Source organism: Vombatus ursinus, unplaced genomic scaffold (assembly GCF_900497805.2).
Source record: "Vombatus ursinus unplaced genomic scaffold, bare-nosed wombat genome assembly UNPS02014812.1, whole genome shotgun sequence".
NCBI lineage: Eukaryota > Metazoa > Chordata > Mammalia > Diprotodontia > Vombatidae > Vombatus > Vombatus ursinus.
Genome location: NW_020954590.1, coordinates 40,285,008 through 40,309,763, shown reverse-complemented (window position 1 = coordinate 40,309,763; position 24,756 = coordinate 40,285,008). Strand labels below are relative to the sequence as shown.

At 39.3% G+C, this 24,756-nt stretch overlaps 1 protein-coding gene across 3 annotated transcripts in view; it reads left to right on the top strand.

Moving 5' to 3' along the window:
• LOC114053920 (receptor-type tyrosine-protein phosphatase mu) overlaps positions 1 to 24,756 on the top strand; it is a 958,135-nt gene that overhangs the window by 922,436 nt on the left and 10,943 nt on the right. For all 3 annotated transcript variants that reach the window (XM_027877057.1, XM_027877059.1, XM_027877058.1), the window contains 8 exons: positions 1,118 to 1,272; positions 1,417 to 1,552; positions 3,190 to 3,339; positions 4,463 to 4,636; positions 7,145 to 7,276; positions 14,531 to 14,656; positions 15,280 to 15,443; positions 18,448 to 18,583. In XM_027877057.1, the coding sequence (XP_027732858.1) occupies positions 1,118 to 1,272; positions 1,417 to 1,552; positions 3,190 to 3,339; positions 4,463 to 4,636; positions 7,145 to 7,276; positions 14,531 to 14,656; positions 15,280 to 15,443; positions 18,448 to 18,583 (1,173 nt within the window). The remainder of the gene's footprint in view (positions 1 to 1,117; positions 1,273 to 1,416; positions 1,553 to 3,189; positions 3,340 to 4,462; positions 4,637 to 7,144; positions 7,277 to 14,530; positions 14,657 to 15,279; positions 15,444 to 18,447; positions 18,584 to 24,756) is intronic.

Below are 24,756 nucleotides of genomic sequence, written 5' to 3'. Positions count from 1 at the left end.
CTACTCTATAGTGTGTGAGATGTGTGTGTGTGTGTGTGTGTGTGTGTGTGTATAAATAAACTCTCATGTTCCTGAAACAAAAGAAGATCCTTCTGTTCACAGATCTTGTGCCTTCTCTTTAGTTCCAAGGCCACATTTAGCTCACTAGTCTGCTTGAACTTCATCAGAATAGCTGGCGCCTTTTGGTTATTTTTTCGGAGATATTTTCTGAGACCTCCACACATATCTAAAGTTTTGCCTTTACCAAAGAGAGGAACCTGACAGATTGAGTTACAGCTTAACAGAAAGAGATTGTCTCGTTTTTTGGTTAATGCTTCGGGTTCATTCGGTGAACACTTATTCAGCCCCTCTTCTTCTTACACAACTCTCTGTTAGATGTCATGATACAAGACAATAGCTAGTCTTAAAAAAAAAAAAAGAGTAGGAGACATTGGGTCTATCCTCAAGGAGGTTGCAGTCCAATGATAAGAACATAGATGTCCTTCAAGTTGTCTCTTTCATAAAATCATGAAGTTGGAAGAGGCTGCCAAGATTTCTAGCTCATCTTTAATCAAAGGAAGAAATCTCTACGACTTCTCCAAAAGTGATTATTTGGTTTCTGAATACCTTTAATGGGGAGCTTGCTATTTTATTTTACAAGGCAGCTTATCGATAGCATACTACCTTCTATTCTATTGCCTGTGTGGATGTGAGATCCGTTCCTCACCTGGCTGCTAAATTCATTGAGATACCTGAAAAGAGACAACAGATGATGCTTATTTGGAAGGTGGTACTACTACGACTACCACCACCACCACCACCACTACACCATAACCACCAAAAGTCAAAAAAGGAAGAAAATCTATCTTAATGTTTAAATTAAATATGTAAGTTGATGTTCTCCAAACATTCTACCTTCCCCAAGACACTTGCAAACACCCCTATAAGGAGCTTTACAATTATCAATCAAAGTAAGAATTAATTTCTTCCCCTCACATTTATTAGTAATTCAGCAGGTTCTATTACTTGTACTCTAACTTGACAATTCAGGCGACCTTGGAATTCCCTTGTTTGTTTGTTTTTGCTTACTACTATTTCTCCTTTCTTTTTCCTCCCACCACTATCAAACTGATGGCAGAGAGGAGTTCATGAAATCCGAGAAATTAGACAGTTTCACTTCACAGGATGGCCAGATCATGGGGTTCCATACCATGCAACAGGATTGCTGGGGTTTGTACGACAGGTCAAGTCCAAGAGTCCTCCTAATCCAGGCCCATTGGTCGTCCATTGCAGGTAAATAGAAATTTCTAGGTAATAGTGGGTTGGGGGTTTTTTGCTTTGGTTATTTGTTTCGTTTTTTTTTTTTTGTTTTGTCTTTTTACAAAAAACAAGGTGACCTCTTTTTCACATACTAATAGGCTCTTTGCTCATTTTCAGCGCTGGTGCTGGGAGGACTGGTTGTTTCATTGTCATTGACATCATGCTAGACATGGCAGAAAGAGAAGGTGTAGTAGACATTTATAACTGTGTCAGAGAGCTACGGTCTCGGAGAGTCAACATGGTGCAAACAGAGGTACAGTCAATTTTCATCTCTTCTTTAGCTCTACTGCATGCCCCGGGGAAGCAGAAATTTAAAGAATTAAAAAAAAAAAAAACTATAGCTGGTGCTTTTCTTCCAGGTCTCTAGAAGGGAAAAAAAAAAGATACAAGCCTAGCTAGTCCCATTCTTTTCATTTGTAAATATTAAAAAGAAGGCGTGTGAATACAGATATCTGGGAATAAAGGTTCATAAACACGGGGCAAAACCTAATATTGTCATATATATCATAGCTAAGTGGTGCAGTGGATAAAGCCATGGATCTGGAGTGGGGAAGACCTGACCTCAGACACTAACTACCAATGTAATTCTGGGCTAGTTACTTGACCTCTGTTTGCCTCAGTTTCCTCATCTGCAGAATGGTGATAATAGCATTAACCTTCCAGGGTTGTTGTAAGGATAAATTGAGATAATATTTTAAAAGCATTTTACAAACCTTAAAATAATACATAAATGCTAGCTCATATTACCATTGTCATGTGGCTTTGGTGTCAAGGAAATAGGTGTATAAGCATATACTATAATTCATTTCTATTATTACTTTTTAAATGGCCTGTAACTAGAGGTAGACTGACTCAGACAATTGGGCATGTGTCCAGTAGCCTCTAGAGGAAGCCTGTATTTTATGTACTTTTCCAAGGCTTGCAGGGAACAGCAAAGACCTGTGGTCCCTAAAACCACACTTCCTGGTCTAGCATAGGAATGTGTCTGGTTTGTGGAGGTCATCCAAGCTTGCTTAGCTATAAAATTAAATGCAAGGTGCCTGGGGCAGTTACATTTTGGAGATAAAGGACTCAGCTCATGTCCCCTAGCAAATGCAAATTTGTATTGATCATTTATCTTATTAACTGTGTGTCAGAACACCTGGAAATTACCCTCTGAAATGGCTTTCAGTTGCAAGGAAACTCAAGCTTCCTTGTAAAACTAACATAAAGTACACTAGGCAGAGACTTTAAATGCTACCTTTTCCTGCCTATTTTTTGGAGTGATGATTATCCTTTTTTAAGTGTCATGTAGTGATGCAAGAGAATATGGAAAGTGCAGAGTCCTATTTATATGCAGGGACTTTTAAAAAGTAATGGGAAACTATCCTGAAAGTCAGTGCAGTAAACCGTTAATTTGGACAAATTGAAGTCCAAATCAGTGTAGTCCAAACTGTAGAATATTTTTTTAAAGAATCAGACTATTGGTGATTTTAAGTCCATAAAGTCATAAACAAGATGCTTCCAAATAAAAGTCATGTCCTACCTACTTTAATGAACACTTAAGCATTGTCGTCACATTAATTGATTTTTGTAGATGAGTGTTACTCTGCTGAAAACAGATTGCATTTGGAACCCTTCTCAGAATGTCTTCAAATGCATCAAATAAAATACATAGGATTACTAAAAACCCCACAATTATATTGAAATACAGGTATCAAAGTTCTGGTTGGTTTTTTTCCTAAGTTCATGGACCCTAAGTTTAGAACACCTCTCTAAACAACATTTCTGTCTTCTAAGATTACATTTTTTATGTTAGTGTTTTAAAGATGATACTAGCTTTTCTTTCTTCTCTAGCTACATTGCATTATTTTTCCCCCCATTACTTTCTGATTTAATCTACTCTATCAGGAGCAGTATGTATTTATCCATGATGCCATTCTGGAAGCCTGTCTTTGTGGAGATACATCTGTCCCAGCTTCCCAGGTTAGGTCTTTATACTATGACATGAACAAGCTGGACCCTCAGACAAACTCAAGCCAGATCAAGGAAGAATTCCGGGTAAGCCACATAAGCTTTGGGGGATTCCCCCTTTCCCTCAGCCAAGTACATCCCAAAATCTGATTAATGGAAGGCTCCCTTCCACCTTTAGTCCTTGGTCCACTCGACTAACAGAACTAGTTTTTCTCCTGGAAGGAAAAAGTCATGCAATAGATTCCCTTGTTGAGGTGAGATCAAGGCCAGGCATGTGATGGGTCTTCAGTGATACTTGGAACTGCCAACTGATGTTGCAACTTAGGTTCTTGGTTTCTTTCCACACTATCTTCCTCCTGTTAGACAGAGGCCTTGAATGTCTGGGCAAACTGTGTTTCTCAAACTCTGAACTCCTGGCCATCTGTCTAGCCCTAGCCAGCCTTTATGAGTCATATCAGGATCCACCACAGTGGCCTAAGCTGGCCACCACTTCTGATATTGAACTTTATCAAGGAAATTTAAGGAATACAGAATGTTAGAAAGAAAAGTTTGATCCTAGATACTTATCTGTCTATGTCCACCTCAATTTTGTCTTTATATATCCAGTGCTTAGTACATAAATGTTTAGTTCATTCATTTTCGGTTTCTTTTTTAACTTTCACATGAAACTGTGATTCTCTCTTACACAGTTTGCTATTTTAAAAGTATATAATAAATTTAGTATGCTACTGTCAAAGCTATCCTGTTGGTCTGTTTCCCTCTAAACTCCTTTCTGTTCCCTTCTATGCATTTTCTTTTAAATGTTTTAAGTGATTTTTAAATGCTTTTAAAATGTGTAAGTGCTTTTAAATACTTTAAATGATCTTTTATTTTTTCTTCCTTTTCTGTTCCTTCTTGTCAACACTATCACTAACCTTCCCCTCTCCCTATCCACAAAACAATCTAATTGAAAAAAACCTCTTCTCTAACAAATAAGCATTTTTGAATAAAACATTCATATATGTGTATATATTTTATGCATGTTACATATATGTGTGAAACATTACAAATATACAGAATATGTTTTACATCTATGTATATGCACATATATATGCATATATGTGTATGTGTGTATATTTGGTTTGTTTTGGACTTATTTTAATATCAAACCCAGAATTAATCTACTGTGCAGCTGATGTTTTCCTAAATATCTCTTTCTTTGGTAACATAGACTCTAAACATGGTGACTCCAACTTTGCGTGTGGAAGACTGTAGTATAGCACTTCTACCCCGAAACCATGAGAAAAACCGATGCATGGATATCCTACCCCCAGACCGATGCCTGCCTTTCCTTATCACAATTGATGGAGAGAGCAGTAACTACATCAATGCAGCTCTGATGGATGTAAGCCCTTCTTATCAGGAGGAAGGGAGGAAGGAAGGGAGGGAGGGAGGAAGAGAGGAAGAAAGGAAGAGAGAGAGGGAGGAACGGAAGAAGAGGGAGGGAGGGAGGAAGAAAGGGAGCAAGGGAGGGAGGGAGGAAGTGAGGAAAGGAGGGAGGAAGGAAGGGAGGAAGGAGGGGAGGGAGGAAGGAAGAGAGGGAGGGAGGAACGACCTTTAGCTACAAGAACAGGATCCAAAAGTTTTTCTTTCATCCTATTCATTTGTTCTATTTTTTTCCCCTGAAGACACAAAATATTTTTTAGCCGATGAATTCAAGATCCCACATATCAGTTATGTCAAGGCCAAGGTTGTCTAGTCCCACAGAGACAGTCCTGGAGGGCTGATGAATGAAAGATGTCTAAGCTACTTTTTCTCACACTTACATTTTTAACTATCCAGCCTAGGAGTAATAGAAACCTATTAAATCACAAAGGCAGCAAAATGGGATAATATGGTTTGCAAGATTATTTTAGTTCCTTTTACTTTAATTTGGGAAGTAATTAGCCATGTTTGGCTGGGGGTGGCGGGGGTGAGGAGGGGGACAGGGAGATGGAGATGGCCTGTCAGTATAGTATACAACCCATTACTTCCTGTCAGTCTGTTTACTTCTAACTGAATGAACATTTGCTATTCAATGATGAAAAAGTTAATGAATATTTATTTTTAGTGCCGTTATGACAATTTTAATACTATTGGTATGATATCAGTAAAAAAAGGGCACTTAAACTTTCTTTAAGCCCTCCAGAGCTATAAAGAGCATCTGTAACATTTTATAGCTGGAGTAACTAAAATTCTCACAAGTACAAATGACAAAAAAACAAATTTTTAAGAGCAATGGGTATATTTTAACTATGCTTTTTATTTAAAAAAAGGTAAAGTTGAAAGTTATGCATTAAAATGATTCATTGCAGATACTCTCAATGTTGGCTTTTAAATAAGAACATTATCATCTCTCACCTGCAATAGTGGAGAAATTAAACCCCTCTCCTTCCAGTCTTCTTCCCATGGTTTCTCCCTTCAGGCTCTACTGTGTGCCACTGTCATATTAAATCTTTTTAATTTAATTTAATTTAATCTGATCCTTCATTTGTTGTCATATCACTCTAATCATTCTGTTGCTCAAAGACATTCCTCATTGACAGTGCAAACTGTCTAGTTAGTTTGCCATTTAAGGCCCTGTATAGTCTGATTTCCTCTGACCTTTGCAGCCTTATCTTGACTTATCTTAACTCATCCTTATATACTCCATATTCCAGCCAAAATACTCTTCTTGCTGTCCCCTCAGACTTATCCAGGACTTTCCTAGCTCTGTTCCTTTGCTCATGATGTTATTGGCATGAGTTGAGTGTTTATTTTCTGATCTCCCGCATTTAAATTTACACCTTCTTGAAGACCAGGGTTTAACCCTGCCTCTTATGTGAAGGCTTCCCTGACTCCCTACAACTAGAAGGTATCTCTCCCTCCCCTGAACTCATATTTCATTCATATCTGTGACATATTATGTATTCTATTTTGCATTACAGTAATTCAATTCAACAAGCATTCATTAAGTGCGTACTGTATATTAGATTATGGACATATAAAAACAAAAAGCAAAACACTTTTTGCCCTCGAGGGACTTATATAATCTTAGTGAGGGATAGAGACCGTTCTTGTGAGAATCAAATGAGATAAGATTTGTAAAGTGCTTAGCAGTGCCTGGTACATAGTAGGTGCTTAATAAATGCTTGTGCCCTCCCCCCCTTTCCCTAATTTTTATAAGCAGCTAGGTGTCAGTGAATAGAGTGTTGCACTTGGGGTCAGGGAGACTGAATTCAAATCTGGCCTCAGACTCTTAATAGCTCTATGACCATAGGCAAGTCGCTTAACCACTATGCACCTCAGTTTTCCCATCTGTAAAATGGAGATAATAGCACCTACCTTCCAGGGTTGTGGTGAGGATAAAATGAGATAATATTGTTAAAGTGCTTTGCAAACCTTAAAGCTCTGTATAAATGCTAGCTCTTAGCAGTATTATTTTTTAACCTCTTTCTGCCTCCATATCCTTCTCTGTAAGAGGAGGATATTGGACTTGTTGGCTTCTAAGGTCCCTTCCAGCTCTAAATCTATGCTTCTGTGTTTATTGGATGAATGAATGAGTATCTAAGAGTTTTAAAAGAGACTGATTGGTCTTTAAGCTTCCTACTCTTTTACTGAGAAAGAGGCATTTTATTATGGTGAATTTTCAGAGAGATAAAACCAAGGCCCAGAATAACTATTGATAATGGTGCTATGACTCAATAAGTATTAAATGTAGGGAATGTTTTCCACCCCCTCCCTGTTATCAAATATACTATAGCATTATCATGATTTACCAAAGTAAGGCCATGGTATATTTACAAGCACAACTACTAGCTAAGTGGATCAACCTCTTTCTTTCACATTTTTCGAAGTTTATTGACTTGGGTTTTTCTCTGTTTGCTTTTTGCAGAGCTATAAACAGCCTTCAGCTTTTATAGTCACCCAGCATCCTTTGCCCAACACAGTCAAAGACTTCTGGAGACTGGTATTGGACTATCATTGTACATCTGTAGTCATGCTTAATGATGTGGATCCAGCCCAGGTAAGTTCCAACAGCCATTTTCACTGAGGCCAGGATCAGAGGCAGCAAGGGCTGCACTTGTTCGTTTATCATATTTGAGACATCATAGTGTAGCATGGGCAGTAAGCATCAGGTCGGGAGTTCGAAGATCTGAGACCTTCGAAGCTGAGGAATGCTGTTAAGAATCAGGCAGGTATCAGGTGTGAGAAAGCAAACAAATTAAAAACAGATAAGACAAGGTAAAATCAGGGTAGGAAAAGACTTGGGTCAGAAACCAGCAATACAAGACAAAACCCTTGGGGATATATGTATCAGAAGGCAGGGCTCAAATGTTAGACTAACTGTCAGGAGCCAGGAATTGAAAGAACAAAGTAACACAAACTAAAAAATAGATACATGGTGCCAGTCATTTAAAACAAAAAACTAGGTAGCTTTTTGCCTCCTTCCGGGAAATCTTAATATATTTTTTTGTTTTAGCAAGGATTAGTACCCAACGCAGCTATCTAAGGTTTGCCTGGGGAAATAAATGAGACTACCCAGCAGGGAGGTGAAGGAAGTGAAGGAAGAATGTAATTCCTAAATTGGGGTGACAGGCTACTTTGGGGGATACATAAACCTGGATTTGGAATCAAAGGATCTGATTTCAAAGCCTGCCTCTACCCTTTACTGCCTGTATGACCTTAGGCAAGTCATCTCCCTAAAACTCAATTTCCTTCTCTTTAAAATGAGGAATGTCGGGGCAACTACGTGGCACAGTAGATAGAGCACTAGTTCTGGAGTCAGGAGCACCCGAGTTCAAATTTGACCTCAGACACATAACACTCACTAGCTCTGTGACTCTGGGCAAGTCACTTAACCTCAATTGCCTCACCAAAAAGAAAAAAAAAAAGCAAACAGTGAGAGATTTGGAGTAGAAGACCCTTAAAGGCCTTTCTGGCTCAAAGCCTATTGATGATCCATGACCCTAGTTGTGAGGTAGGTCATTTAAGTAGGGCAAGCTGGGAGAGGTTTTCCTTTCCCCTGGTCCTCATTTGATGGGTTTCTATCTGGCCCTTCACAAGGACATTAAAGTCACTTCTCTAAAATGTCTCTAACTGTTCCCGTCACGTTAAGTTTCTAATGCTCTGTCTCAAAAGCTAGTTAATGAAACTTTAACAATAATCCTTGTACTTGTATAGTTTCTTTTGCTTAAGAAGCTCTCCCATCGATTCTCTCGGCAGGGTAGATGTCCCCCATTTGTAAAGGCAGTCAGACACTGAGGCTCAAAAGGATGAAAGGATTTGGCCAGAGTAACATCTGAAGGTAGAACCCACAGTCCTAATTTCCCAGCTCACAGTTCTTTGGGTTGAATTGCCCTAACTCTGAAAACTACCCCTACTTCTTCCTTCCCACCCAGTCTCCACCCCTAGTAATAGGTACTCTGGGGCTCATACTTGTTTTATTTATTTATGACTTTGGGTAAGTTACCAACTTCTCTGAGCCTCGATTTCCCCATCTGTAAAATGGGAATGATAATACTTGTACTACCTATCGTGAAGAGTTTTTTTTTCAACAGGCATTTATTAAGCACTAAAGAAAGACACTCCCTGCCCTCAAAGAGCTTATATTCTAGTAGATAAAGACAACGTATAAAAGAAAATGGAGGGGCAGCTAGATGGTGCAGTGTCCTTCCTGAAAATGAGGATTCTAAGAGAAACTAACCAATCAAATTAGATAACAGCTATAAAGGATATTATAAAGCAGTATATAAATTCCATAAAAAATATGAAATGTCATATAGAAATATAAAAGCAGTATATAAATGGAAAGAGCGCTTGACATCATATCCCCAGGCTCAAATCCATTGGAGCTCCAAGGTGGTTGATTGTGGGAAATCATTTCTCTGAGCCTCGTTTTCTTCATTCAGTTGAAGAATCTGTGATCGTAATGCAGACACCATCTTCCTCACAGAGTTCTTCCAAGAATCAAGTGAGACAACATGAGTTCTTTATTAACCACCTGCGAAGGCAATATCAATGCTATTTGTTTAGATTTTTTCCCTTTTTTTTGACTGGCACAAATCCTAAAACATACTAAAACATTGCTTTCTATCCAAGTCAATTAAAAAATAAAGACTTGGAGTCTTTGACATGCTCTTTTGAACAAGTGTCTGAATTCTAGGCATTCATCCCAAGCGCTAAAGGTCTAAGCCCTAACACTCATCACCTACTCAAGGAATGGTAGGGAAAGAGAAAAGAACTTCAAACTAGTATTCAGGACACAGAGGTGATTTTCAGAGTGTAGGAAAAGAGACTCTGGGGAGTCAGTCTTTTAGGAAACGCTAAATAGAGCATTTGAACTTAAAAGCTATTGCAATTGTACAAGAATAGCTCTTGACTCCTTTAAGTATTTATAGGTCCAGTTCACGGAAGTGTTATGCACCATTAAAGCCATTTTCTACACAGTTTACTTGGGCAAAGCATGGAATGCAGTATGTCAGGAGCCAAACCCCAACTTAGAAAATTCATATTTCTCCACTCCAAGTAAAAGACAAGCTTTTTATTAGGAAGTTGAACTGAGAGAGCAAGCAAAAATCAAAACCAACCGCATCAACCAAAAACCAGGCAGAGCAGCTCAATGCACATGGTACAGGTTTTATCACTGTCTCAATACCCCATCACGATGCCTGCTAATTTTAACAGTTGGTATCCTGGGATATCAAAAAAAGAAAATAAGCATCAGCAGGCTGTAGTTTTTACATGGCAGCTTTACAAATGGATGGTAATAGTGTTTAAAAATAAGTAAATATAGTTTTTTGTAATTGTGAACTGTTGCAACACAAAAATTACAACAACAAAAGACATTTTCCATTTTCATTTTTAATCAGAGAATCTAAGGTTTCCCTTTGACTACAGTTGATAGATATGTGCCAGGTGGTCCATTTTTGTGTATATAAGATTAAAATTGACTTTGTTTACTCTGATGAAAAATTGTCAAGACCCTGTGATAAATAGCATCCATTTTAAAGCTTCAACAGGCATGTTCTGCAAAAGTATGAAGACCTTCATTGTTTGCTGAACATGTTTTACCTGAGATGATTTAATATACTTTGTATTCCAGCTGCCATAGACACAGGCTGTAAGACAGGCTTTTTAGATTTACTCTCCCTATCTCCACACCTCAAAAAAAAATTACTTAGATGTCATCAAAAAGATAAAGGTTAATGACAGGCCTGGAAGAGTCAGTGACATGCATTAGTTCAAAATTCAGATATTGAAATTCAGATTTTATATCATAATCATCTCTGAGAATTTCAAGCAACACATATTCAAGTTTCCCTTGCTTGGAGGAAGTCGATAGGGTTGGTGGGTTCTTTGCCCAGAGCCTGGAGTCAGGAAGTCTTGAGCTAAAGTCCAATGTGAGCCACTTCTTAGCTGTGTAACTCTAGACAAGTCACTTCATCTCTGTTTGCCTCAGTTTCTTCAATGTAAAATAGGGGTAATAATATTACCTATTTAATAGGATTGTTGTGAAGATCAGAGGAGGTGATATTATGTAAAGCGCTTGGTCTGGAATATAGTAAGTGTGTAGTAAATGTTTACTTTTCACCTTCCCCTTGACTGACTTTCTTTGAATCTCATCTATTAGTGGAGCCTTTGAAAAACCTAAGCCTCCCCACACAATGCCACTCCATTCTGAATTCATCAGTGCTTTAGATTTAGGCAAAAGAAATAGACTTATAACTCTAACCTCAGAGATTAGTGTTTCAAACCTTTAAAAATTGTGTTTTCAGCTTAAAGCTACTTCAAGGTGGCATTGCTGGGCATGCACTGCCATGCTACTGTAATTACACAGATATGGATCTAGGAAGAGTCTGACCTGCTCATAAAAATGTCCAAAAATCAGTACTGACTTCTGAACCTGGTTTAAAAAAATCCTTCTCTAAAATAATCATCAGTTATGGTGCTATCCCTACCCAGAGTGCAGAGGCTTTGCTGTTAAAAGATATGTGTGGGTCTCTGAGGTCTTTTAAATATTTTAATTGAAGGCACTGGGAACTCCCCAGAGCTAGATAGGAGCTTCTATTAGCATGCAAATGTATTTGGGGGATCCCTGGATAGAAATACTGTTAAGAGATATAGTGGCCCAACTGGGAGGGCGGAGTTGTAGAGGGCTAAAGGATGCTCATGGAGAGAAAAGAAGAGAGATGGAGAGAATATATGGAGAAGAGGAATATGAGGAGCAGGATACAGAAAAGTCCAGGATGTGCTTATGCAGAGCTCAGAGGCTTGCAGAATTGCCTTTGAGCAAGTCAGAGAAAACACCTGCTTGGTGTTTGGAATTGCCCTCAGGAAACTGGATGTGTTCATTGGTTTAGTGGGTCGCTGCTAGCATAACCATTTTGACCAGGGGTAGTGCTGGGGTCTAGGCTGAAACAGACCTTTCTTCTCCAAAGACCATGTACTGGTTAACAGTAATAGCCCAGCAGAAGCTAGTTAGGGGAAGAAAGATACATAGGTATGAAGAATCATAACCCCACATGTCAGTCTAGAGGGTGGAAAAGGTCTTTGAACAGAGGGTTGCAACATGGTAGGTAGGAAGGAATTATTTTATGTCTTAATCCAAGATTGGAATCCTGTCTCAATCACTCACAAGCTGTGTGACCTTGAATAAGTCACTTAACCTCCAGAGCCTCAGTTTCCTCATCTGTAAAATGAAGGCACCTTTCATGGCTCCTCAGATCCTTTACATCTCTAAATCAATGATCCTAAGATGTTTGAAGAGTGTAAAAGTAGAAGTGATTTACTTCAACTGTATACGGTTTGCTATAAAGAAAGCTGGTGAAGGATTTTTTTTTACCCACAGCAATTCACAAAAACTCTCTACTAAAATACAGACTAGGGTTTCTTCAACTTTTTCTGTCATGGAACCCTTTGGCAGTCTGCTGAAGCCTATGAACCCTTTCTCAGATATATATTTTTAAATGTAGAAAATAAAATGCATAGGATTTGTAAAGGAAATCAAGGTAACTAGGTGGCACAGTGGATAGAGCACTGAGCCTGGACCCAGGAAGAACTAAGTTCAGATCTGGCCTCAGACACTTACTAGCTGGGTGACCTGGGCAAGTCACTTCACCCCATTTGCCTCAGTTTCCTCATCTATAAAATGAGCTGGAGAAGGAAAGGACAAACTACTCCAGTATCTTTGACAAGAAAACCCCAAATGGGTCACAAAGAGTCAGAGGTGACTGAAATAACTGAACAACAACAAAACAGAAGAAATCAATTCTATTGAAATAGTTGTCAAAAAATAAAGTTCACAGACCCCAGGTTCAGAACCTGGGGAGGGGTTCTGATCTATGTTTCCAAAGAAGATGCCAGTAATGCCAGTAATGGTTCATACATGCAAAACCCTCGATGACATAGCAAAATTAAGTTGAGCACTTGTATCATCCTTGTGTTGGACTTCAGAAGACAAGATGGGAAAACGTGGGTATGACTGGGGAATAAGACACAAGAGAGAAAGGGCATAGCTTTAAGAGAAAAACAAAAAGATCTCCTTTTTAAGTCTTGGGTGAAGCAGCAGAGTGACCCAAGTCCACTCTGACATAAAGTATAGACCTTTTTAAAAACTTAGAAACATAGAAGGAGTTGTTTGTTTGTTTTTGTTTTTATTCTATCCTTGAACTGACTTAGTGGAGGGAAGGGTAATCGAGTAGATGCATTTTTAAACTTTTGATGGCTTGTCTTTTCAGAAAGAAAATTATAAGGAAAACTTGGCACTGCCTTATACGGCCCAAGTGACTTTCTCAAATTCAAAGCCTGTTTCCTGGGCGAAATACCTCCTCTCACATTCTCATCTTACCCTAGGTCATAGTCCAGTAAACAGTGCCCTCTGAGGATTTTTCACGATACCCACAAGTCATCATAATACATTGCAGAGCTCATCTGCAGAGATAACAAGATTATCTTGAAAGTTCCAACCAAGCCAGAATCCCAGTCTTATCCTACAATAGATATAAACCCTCAGATAATCTCAGAGTAACTCTAGTCTCCTGGGTATCTCCCAGCCTGAGAATTACTTTTAATTGTAATCTACACATATTAGGCTCTTATAATGGTAGGTGCTTGGGAAAATACAAAGTTTAGATAGGGGTAGCTAGTTGGTATAGTGGATAGAGCACTGGGCTTGGAGTCAGGAAGATCTGAGTTCAAATCCAGCCTCAGACACTTCCTAGCTGTGTAACCCTGGGCAAGCCATCTCATTGCTCAGTTTCCTCATCTGTAAAATAGGAATAATGATAGCATCAACTTCCCAGTGTTGCTGTGAGGATCAAATAAGATAATAATTCTAAAGTGCTTAGTACAGTGCATGGCACATGGTAAATGCTATGTGAGTTAGCTATTGTTATTATCATTGTTGTTCAGTCATTTCAGTCATGTCTGACCCTTCGTGACACCATTTGGGGTTTTCTTGACAGAGATACAGGAGTGATTTGCCATTTCCTTCTCCAGGTCATTTTATAGGTGAGGAAAACAGGGTGAAATGACTTGCCCAGGGCCACACAGTGAGTAAATGTTTGAGATCAGAGTTGATCCTAGGAGAATGAGTCTTCCTGACTTCAGGGCCAGCACTCTATCCACCGAGCCATCTAGTTGCCATTATTGTTATTACTACCACTATTATTATTATTAGATAAGATCCAACCTCTGCCCACTTTACCCACCAATCTCAGCCAGAACTGGACTGACCTTCTGCGTGGCAGGGAGTAAAGTTCATTGGGTTGTTTCTTTTCATGTAAGATTTTCATCCCAAAGTAGATCTAGCTCCCTAGAATGAATGAATGAATGAATGAATGAATGAACGAATGAACGAATGAACGAATGAAAAGCATTTACTGAGCATTTACTATGTGTCGAGTTCTGCACTAAGAATGAGTACAGCATGTCACAGGTTAGGGTTGTAAATTGACTGTTCCAAATGAATATCTCAATCCAAAGGACTTGCTAGAGATTAGAGTACTAGGTAAGAGAGATTTAATTACCATTCATTACACAGTCATGTGAAGATAGTCTGAAGCCAGTTATTCCCTAAGGACTAGGGCCCATCAGCAGCATGAAAGAGAGAATCAGTGCTGTTTTTTAGAATCAAGTGGGAGAGAAGTAACTCCATTTAAATGATGCTTTAGAGATTAAAGAACAGGAGTGTTTCTCCTGTGGGGCCCTTGTTCAAGCCACTAGAGTAAAATTTCTCCTATAATTCATTAACCTCATATTTCTACACATTTGAATCCAGCTATGTCCCCAGTACTGGCCAGAAAATGGAGTTCACAGACATGGCCCCATCCAAGTAGAATTTGTCTCTGCTGATTTAGAAGAGGACATCATCAGCCGAATATTCCGAATTTATAATGCATCCAGGGTAAGGATCACATCCAGTTTGGCCTACCTCACTTTAGGTCTCAGTTGGTATAGAAGGCAAAAACCTGTTTTGTTTTTTCTGATAAGCAGAGGAAGACTTGATTAAAACCTACAGCAAGGTTTAATCAGGATTAAAAATTAATGCAATATTGATATCTTTTCAAGGTTCAAATAACTAAACAAGACAATTTTCCCCTTACATGAAATGCAGAGTTAAGTGTCCCTGACCTACTCCACACCTCTCATGCACAGATCCTCAGATTATAACTTATTCTTCCCCTTCAGCTCACCTGTGATTAAAGTAAAGCCATTTTTCTGACCTGTGGACAATCTGTTAAATCCTTATTCCTTGACATTTTGCTCTGGGTTCTTGCAGGAGTGCAAGTATTCTGCTCCACTCTTATTTTCCCAGCCTGTCATTTAAAGCACCTGGTTCTTTATAACACAAGAAGATTAAAAATCATAACTCTCCAGGCCAGTGTACACTGTCTTGGTTATTTATAGGCAATGTCTGATTTAATAACGTTTCACTTTGATAAAAAGATCAAATAAGGGAAATCAGCCCATTGGAATTCAAAGTAAAGAGTACCTATTCCTCCGTGATTGTCATCTGATTTTCCACAGCCCCAAGATGGATACCGGATGGTACAGCAATTCCAGTTCTTGGGCTGGCCAATGTATAGGGATACACCAGTGTCCAAACGCTCCTTCTTGAAGCTCATACGCCAGGTGGAGAAGTGGCAAGAAGAATATAATGGCGGTGAAGGACGGACAGTCGTGCATTGTCTGTAAGTACGGAGAACAGAGGTTTTGAAGGAAGAAGGTAGGAAGGAAGGAAAGAAAGAAAGGAGGAAGAAAGGAAGGAAGGAAGGAAAGTCATTCTATCTGCCAGGACCAGGACCTATTGAGAAATCAAACAGCAGACTTTCCTATTTGTGTCTTTTTTGGTCTTTTACTCCCATTAAGAATCTATGTAAAGACATATCCTGAGAAGGTCTGATGTAGGCAGATGGTTGTGCTTAACCCTACTGATAATAATGATTAATAACAGCTCACATTTATGTATACCTTTAAGGTTTGCAGAGCATTTTACATATATAATCTGATTTGATCTTCACAAATCCTCCTTCTTGAAGCTCATCTGCCAGGTAAAGTAGTGACAAAAAGAACATAATGGCTGTGTTAAATAACCTGCCCAGGTTTATACCATTACTAAATGTCTGAGAGGAGACTTGAACCTAGGTGTTCCTGACTACAAATCCAACGCTTTATCCACTCTACCACCTAGCTGCCTCTTATGTGAAGGTAGCGTGATGAAAGGGGCAGATTGTGATGCTGTAGGTGGAGGACACAGTGTCTGCTCAGCAATTTTAATGGAATTGTTGCTGCCTAATACATTTTGAAGCCTCTCGGCAAAGCTGATGTAATATTATTGTTGCTACTATTAGTATTAACAATGATAATAACCACCTTGCTTTTGTCTACTTCTCAAAGCCTTTTTCCATTTATTATCTCATTTGAGATAATGTGTAGCTAGCCAACCAGCTGTCATTTGGAGCATTTGTGAAAACTTCAACAACCAGATACTTTTAATTTTCATTGCTTTCTCAATGGGAAGCAGTTATGATTACACAATGAAGCTTCCTACTGAAGTACAAATGAAGTTGATCTGATGTTAGGGTTGGCCCTAGGCAAAATCACCTGGTAACAAAAGTAGTCTTCCACCCTCCAACACTCCCAGATTCCCAGGACCTCCATGGGGTCCCTGGCAGTCCCCAGATGTGTTCCTTCTCCTTCTTTTCTCATCCTTATCCAGTCTTAGTTCATGTACGCTCTATTCCAAAGGGAGGCATTTTCATCTACTTGTCCCCATGTAGTCTGGTCCAGGCCTATCGTAGGCCATTCCATTAACTCAGTCGCTCAGACTGTCATATAGATAGCAACCCTCTATTTTACAGGGCCAGTACCTCAATGACTCCAAAAGATGGTGTGAATAAACAGCAGCTCCTGAATTTCTTCTTCCTTTCAGAAGGGAATCTTCTCTCTAGGAATTAAGCCCCTCCTAACTGACCTTTGTTTCATGAACAGCCATGAGAAGTCCAGCACTTCTCAGAAATCTATAAGAATCCTGAAGCCACCAGACCCTACCACCAGTACTAATGCCATATAATACAGTGAAAAGACTCCTGGCCATGGGCCTGTTTTTTTATCTTTAAAATGAGGAAGTTGAACTAACTGGCCAAAAAGTTGAGATGAGTTCCTTCCAGCATTAAACCTTTGGTCTGGGTTTCCCATTTATAAGCTTACCCCTAGCATTAAGTAGCAACTGAAACTTAGAGGGACAGTGAGAGTGAATTTACGATGATGTACTGTCTGAGTCACTCAAATTTTAGACGTACAATAATTTTATCATCTATGCCAAGATTGAAAAATAAGAAGAAGAAAAAAAGGTTTGGAATGAAGAGATAATATACATAGAGGAGTAAAGACTGTAGATCTGGGAGGGACCTTAGAGATATCCAGTCTAGACAGGGGTTCTTAATCTTGGATGGATGGACCCGATGGAAAGATTTCAAGAGGTCAAACTTGGTTTGTCAATATTCTGATAACTATATTTCAATAAAATTAGTTTCCTTTTTAGTCCTATGTATTGTATCTTATGCATTTAAAAACATTCTTCTAAGAAGGGATCCATAGGCTGCACCAGACGGCCAAAGGGGTCTATGCCATGAAAAAGGCCAAGAACCCCCTCATTAATTCAGCCTCCTCAATTACAGATTTTGCAGATAAGGAATTTGATGTCCAAAAAGGTTCAGTGATCTTCCCTAGATTTAAACCAAAAGTATCCTCGTAAGATCTAAACCAAAGTATCTCGATTCCAACTCTTGTGCTGTTTCTTACCATATCACCTGTTGATCTTTAAGTAGAACATGTATGTGAATGTATGTACAATCCTCAGAAACAAGATAAGTGTATTTGAATTAGAAATCTGGCCCTTGACCCATTTTAAATGTTTTATCTCATAGCTTCAAGGAAATCAAAATGAGAAATACCTTCATTATATAGTAGCTTAAGCCTGTGCTGGTTGAAATGTAGAAAAAAAAAAAAGTTTTCTATATCGACTCATTAAGAAACCAGTTTCTACTGGTGTTCCCTAAAACTGGGAACATAAGAAAGGAAGTGTCTAGGAGGAATGAGAGGGAAAAAAAAAAACAACCTCCCTGGAATATATCCCATCCTTTCTTCTCTCCAAGGTAAAAAGCATGACATTCAGGATAATGTAGCTCCACCTAATGGTTATGTTCAGAGAGAACTCACCCAAAGATAATAAACCACCAAGTGCTTTGAATTGAATGTCCTTTTAGAATTCATTCAGAGGGATAGATACGTGGGTAAGAAGGCCTCAGATTCAGCAGCTGTCTTAGGCACAGAAGCAAGCCCATGTAGGAAGCCCATTTCCTTCCTTAGTTTTCTTTTGGTAACCAGTTGTTTGGGTTCTGTGGCATCATGGCCTTATATGGTCCTGATACAAAATCAGGCTGGGACCCAGACTCTTTCAGATAATCACTCACAGGTAAGCCGTGTGGCAAATACTGTGGAAAATTGACCCCATTATCTCTAATTAGAAGTAATGGCTTGGGTGGAGAGTTTACACTAGCTCAAAAGGCTATCCTAATTATTGGTTCACCAGTGTTTGAATCAGATATTTCCATAGGCTGCCCAGCACAACTGGGAGGAAAAGGGAATGTAAGGGCAAAAAGTAATCAAGCTACTTTATTCCCTTTATTCCAGGAATGGAGGTGGCCGCAGTGGGACTTTTTGTGCAATCAGCATTGTTTGTGAAATGCTCCGGCACCGGAGGGCAGTTGATGTCTTCCATGCTGTGAAGACACTGAGGAACAATAAACCTAACATGGTGGACCTTCTGGTAGGCACTTTCTAACTGTACTGTTAAATTGAAAATCTCCCCTATTATCACCCAGTCCCTGAGATCTCTAAGCTTTTTCACAAAGGAAGAGAGTCATTTTCAAAAGCATAATGTAATCACTTCACTTGTAATGGTTTTTCTTTTTTTAAAAAAAAAAAAAAATCTGCTTCTTCCCAAGGAGACTTTGTCTCAGCTTGTTTGAAATTTGGAAATAGTTTGAAACTCACAAGTGAACATCCTTATTAATTTCCCTTCCTGGCAGTACCATCCACGTGGAGAGTAGTCCTAGCACAGAAGAAATAATCGTACCAAATGAAATGCCAGATTTTCAAATTATATATTTTATAAATAGCTTAATCACCTAATATTTATCAAAGCTGTAAGTTTTAGTTTGACACCCAGAATATTGCACTTAATTATGGTGGCCACATCCCAAATAAGGATTAAAGGAGTTGAGAAACAAAGGATTGTGTGCAATTATTTTCTTAGAGTATTTCATGAAATCTCTTTTTATGCGGAGCTGTTGAAGTGCCACCTACTGTGATTCAAGAATAGTGACAAAGCTTAGAGAAGGAAGCTTTTAGATTAGACTTTTGTAGTCTTGTGCTGGGAAAAGATGAACTGGGGAGCAGCAGGATTAATCCATCATGGGGTGGGGGGAAGGCCTTTGTGTGGGCTGGGGGAGATGAGCCGATGCTGTCAGGTTTTAGAAAGGCTTTGCCCTGGGGGGTATAAAATGTGAAAGCTGCAGAGTCAAAGCCCATTCTACAAGTCATCAGCTACAGAGCTAGGGGATGAAGGTGCTGACTTAAGAGTCACCAAACAGGTCCCATTTTGAGGTTGAAAAAATAGCTGTTGTCGCCATCAAAGGACCCAAGATCCATTCATTTGTGCAGTGCTGTATTAAACATTCATACAGTGCCATGTACATAATTGGGGCTTGGTAACTTATAATGGTGCCTGGTAATAGCTATAACTCCTAGAGATGCAATCAAACCCTAGTTAATGTGAACAGCTTCATTTGGACATCTGCTTCTCCCCAGACATATGTTTTATGCATGATGAGTTGTAATAGGTCCAGAAAGCGTGGCCTGGGGAAGGGGACTTGGAATGGAAATGACCATTTTGCCAGGTGCACTGTCTTTCTCATAAGCTACTAACAGTTGTCTCAATGGCCCATGAATTGAGACCACCTCTCCTCCCACTACTCCCGCCTGCCCTGCTCTGTGTAGGATAGATATTGACTGTGTAAGTGGCAAACATCAACCCTTCCAAGCAATTTATAGATATGAGTGTTAGATGAGTTGCAAACTGATTGGTTTGTGCTGGGTATGCCTCTTGGTTGGCACAGTACACCAGAATCACTGGCTGGCACACAAAATAAATTCACAGGGAGCTGTGCCTCCGCTGAATTCTTAGGCTTTTATGGACAAGACCATGAAAGATATTCATTTGGAGTCAAAGGTGTTTCTGATTTGGGAGGCACTATCAAAGCTGCCATATTATGGCAGACATGTGCTCAAATTAAAGAATTCAGAATATGGCTACCTTTGGTTTCACCTCACCAATGGGGAGACAGATGCGTAGCTTATAACCCTTGGCTGGCACCTGAGTAAAGCTGACCTTGATTAAATGTCATTTTGCTTACTGAAAACCCTGAATTAAATAGATCCACTTTAGAAATAGAGCCATCCGTAGTTAGCCTACTTTTTTTCTAATGTAACTACAGCCAATTTTGCTACTCACAAGACTTACTGGGAGAAATGGCATGCTTTTTCTGTGTCAATAATACAGAATGTGGTACTTTGATGTAATAATGAAATGAATGATTGTTTTCTATGAAGTACAAAGTTAAGAACCAAAAGGACTCTTGATGCTAGCTAACAAGTTAGAAGGATCCTAAGACATTATAAATCATTCAGCGCTTCCTAGTGGCTCTTTATATTACCTCCAGGATCAAATTGAAAGTCCCCTGTTTGGCATTTAAAGCTCTTCATAACCTGACCTCTTTCTGCATTTCCAGGATCACCTCATTTATTAACCTCCATAAACTCTCTGATTGTAGTCACATAGGCTGATATGTTGTTTCTCACACACAGCACACCAGCTCCCATCTTAATGCCTGAGCATAGATTGTCCCCCATGCCTGGACTGCTCTCCCTCCTCACCTCTGCCTCTGGTGGCTTTGCTGTCTTCAAGACTCGAGTCCTACCTTCTATAGAAGGTTTTTCCCCCTCTGCCCAGATGTTAATGCCTTCTCATCTCAGATTAACTTTGACCTACCCTGCATATATCTTGAAAGTACTTAGTTAAATACATGTTAAATTGGGGATAATCTCAGAGGGAAGGCACTGAGATTAAGAGGAATCAGGAATGGTTTCTTGAAGATGGTGGAATTTTAGCTGAGACATGAAGGAAGCCAGGAAAGCTAGGAGGTGGAAATAAGGAGGGAGAGAGACCCAGGTATGAGTGACAACCAGTGAAAACTCACAGTCAGATGGAGTGCCATGTTTGAGAAAGAGCAAGGAGGCCATTGGACTGCAGAATACAGTGTCAGAATAAAGTGTCAGAAGCTTGGAGGGGAAGAAGGGCCTTTATATAATCATACATAAAATATTATGTATCTTAATATAATAAATAATATAAATAAATATTTTCCAGGTTCACTCTCTCTCTCTCATAAGCTACTAACAGTTGTCTCCATTGCCAGATGTGTTGAATTCCCCTCTCCTGCCTCTACTCCCACCTGCCCTATTCTGTGTAGGGTAGATATTTACTGTGTATGTGGCAAACATCAACCTTTCCAAACAATTTATAGATGTGTAATAAAATATAAATATATATAATATAAAATATGTAAAATATATGATGTAATAATAAAAAGCTTTAAAAGCCAAACAAAATTTTATATTTGATCCTAAAAATAATAGGGCAATACTGGAGTTTATTGAATGTGGGGGCTGAGGAGGAGTGGGCATAGACTGGTCTGAAGAAAGCTCAGTTTCCACAGCTATGGGGAGGATGGGTTAAAGTAGGGAGAGACTTGAGGCAGGCAGACCTACCAAGATGCTGTTGCAATAATCTAGATATAAGATGACATGGGTCCGCACCAGGATGGTGGCAACGTTAGAGGAGAGAAGAGGGGATGCATTTGAGAGATGTCACAAAGGTGCAATTGATAGGCCTTGGCAATAGATTGGATACAAGGGGACATGGTGAGAATGAGGAGTTGATGATGACATCTAGGTTAGTGAATGGGAAGATGTGGTACCCTCAACAGTAATAGAGAAGTTCAAAAGACTTCAAGCCCAGTACCCTATCTGCTGTACCACCCAGCTACCCATAGGGAAGGGTTCAGTTTTGAACATAATTGAGTTTAAGGTGTCAGTGGGGCATTCATCCATAAAGTCTGTCTTTGGGCCCACACTCATAGCTTTTTCCACTCGATGAAGACCCTAACAGAGCCCAGGGTTGCCTCTAAACCATAAAAAGCATCAGAATACTGATTTAGTGAAAAAATACAACTACTATTATAATGAGCATATTTGTCATTATCTGGGATTATGTTTGCTAACTGGAGATTGTCTAAAAATTTTCATGAAGTCCTCTCTATCCATCAGTCAGTGATTACTAATCTATGTGGGCAAAGGAAAAATAAACTGTTGAACTGATAATATCAGAGTTGTCATCTAGTCCCACCCAGAAGTTATAGTTACCACATCTTCAATCAGTGGCTGGACAACCTCTCTTTGTAGACCTCTGATAAGGGAAAACTTGGTCTGCTGACGTATGTATGCCATTCCACTTTGGGATCACCCTCGTTACTAGGAAGTTTTTCTTTTAGCGTGCTCAAATCTGCCGTCTTTCATACACTGTGACATCTAGAGGTTTTAGAAAAATTAAACAGTTTTTATATGTATTTAAAGCTTTGGCGTTTGAAGAAGGGTTTTAAGCTACTCAAAAACAATTCTAGAGAATTTAGGGAAATGCATTCCCTGTAGCACATTCTAGCAGCTTTCAAAAAATAATGGTATCATAGGATAATATCTTTCAAGTTGGAAGGGTACCTAGAGTTCATCAAATCCAACTCCTTAGTTTTACAGATGAACCCAGAGAGATCACAGATGTGCCCAAGGTTGTACAAGGAGTCAGCAACAGAGCTGGGCTTCCGGAAGAGGTGGTGAGCTCCATCACTGAGAAAATGCATTCAAAAATTGAATGATCACTAATTACAGATATTATAACAGGAATCCATAACCTCTAAGGTCTCTTCCAACTCTCAGATTTTGTCCTCACAATCTGGTTTCCATCTTTACCACTCAACTGAAACAGCTCTCTGCAAGGTTAAAATGATATATTAAATGATAAATTCAATGGCCTTTTCTCAGTCTTCTTCCTTATTGACTTCTCAAATGCTAAAACATTTGACACTAGTGGCTACCTCCTTCTCCTGGATCCTTTCTCTTCCTTCAATATTCCTAACATTGTTCCCTCTTGATTTTCTTCCTACTAGTCCAATCTTTCCTTGCAATCTCCTTTACTGAATCATCAATAACGCTCTGCCCCGTTCATGTCCCCCAAATCTCTACTCTGGGTCCTCTTCTTTTCTCTTTCTTGGCATTCTCATTAACTCTTGTAGGTTCAATCATCATCTGTAATCAGATGACTCCACAATCTATAAAGCTAGCCATATTCTGTCTTCTGGGCTCCAGTTTCACATCGTTAGCTGCCTTTTAGATATCTGCAATAGAACATTAGAATGTTCATATGATCTTGGTCCAAATATTTGGTATTCCCTCATTTTCCTTATTTGTAAAATGAAGGGGTTAGGCTAGATGACCTCTCAGGACCATTCCAGCTCTATAATCTATGATTCTATGAGTATTCAACCTCAAATTCAACATATCTAAAATGGAACTCATTATCTTTCTCCCTAAAGCCACCTCTCCTCCTCATTTCTCTATTTCTCTCCAGGATATAACCATCCTTCCACCTTCTCAAGTTCATAACTTTAAAGTCATCCTTGATTCTTCACTTTCCCTCACCCCTCCCCATATCTAACCACATAACAAGTTCTAGCAATTAGAGGAGCAAGCTACCCTAACAACATAATTTTTCTCCCATAGCTATGGTCAACCTTTAGTAGGTCCTTCCTGGAGGAGTAGCTTGGTGTAGAAGATAGCATGCTGGAATTGGAGTCAGGAAGACCTGGGCTTAAATCCCAAACCAAACACTTACTATATGATCCTATCCAAATCATTTAACTTTTCTGTTCCTCAGTTTCCTTATCTGTAAAATGAGAGAGTTGGATCTGATGACCAGTGAGGTTCTTTTGACTTTATGATCCTATGAAAAATCCCTTGCAGTGTTGCCTTTGAAGAACCGAAGAGGCTTAGTGTTTAGATTCCAGATCACAGCATTCCTGAGAGTGTTTTCCTTATTCCTGAAACTGCCTTCTTCTGTGATTACCATTTCTGGGCTGGCTGATTTATAGATGCATAGGCTCATTCTGTTGAATCCTTAGGGTTCCCAGGAAATACCAATCAACACATGATATGTTCTGCAAACAGAGAGAGATGAAATAGAGTTTGGCAGGTGTCAGGAAGTACCACCATGAACACCCCTTAGAACTTTTTCCAGGGGACTTTTTTTTTCTCTGTAAGCTGAACCAAAGCAAATAGTGCATGGTTAAGGGCCTTGTACTGCTCTTCATTTTCTCTGGGTACCAATAAATATCTCTTGACTGAATTGTCAGATATGGGCCCCATGGGCTCACACAAATTCCATGTATGTGGAAGGGAGAAGAGAGGATTCTAATGTATGAGAATGGGGACCCACAGAGAGAACATCCCTCTTCCTATCTGCTTCATTCCCCCTCTCTCTGCACCCTCGAATTTTGCAATTCTGATTACCTAAGTGTCTCATTATTAAATCTCCTAGATTCTTGCAATCTCAAGGGACAGAAGGAGTAAGAGAATTTGGAACGGCTAATAAAATGAGATTTTTAAAAAAAAGAAATCTACAAATAGAGTTGAAAGCTGGGCATTCTCAAAGGAGATCTTTAAGGCTGAAAATTTTGCTTCTTGAGACAAGTTAGCTTTCAGCACGCAAAAAATGATTGCTGATTGCAGTGTGTGTGGGGGGGGTTGATTTCACATCCCAGAAACTAGGTT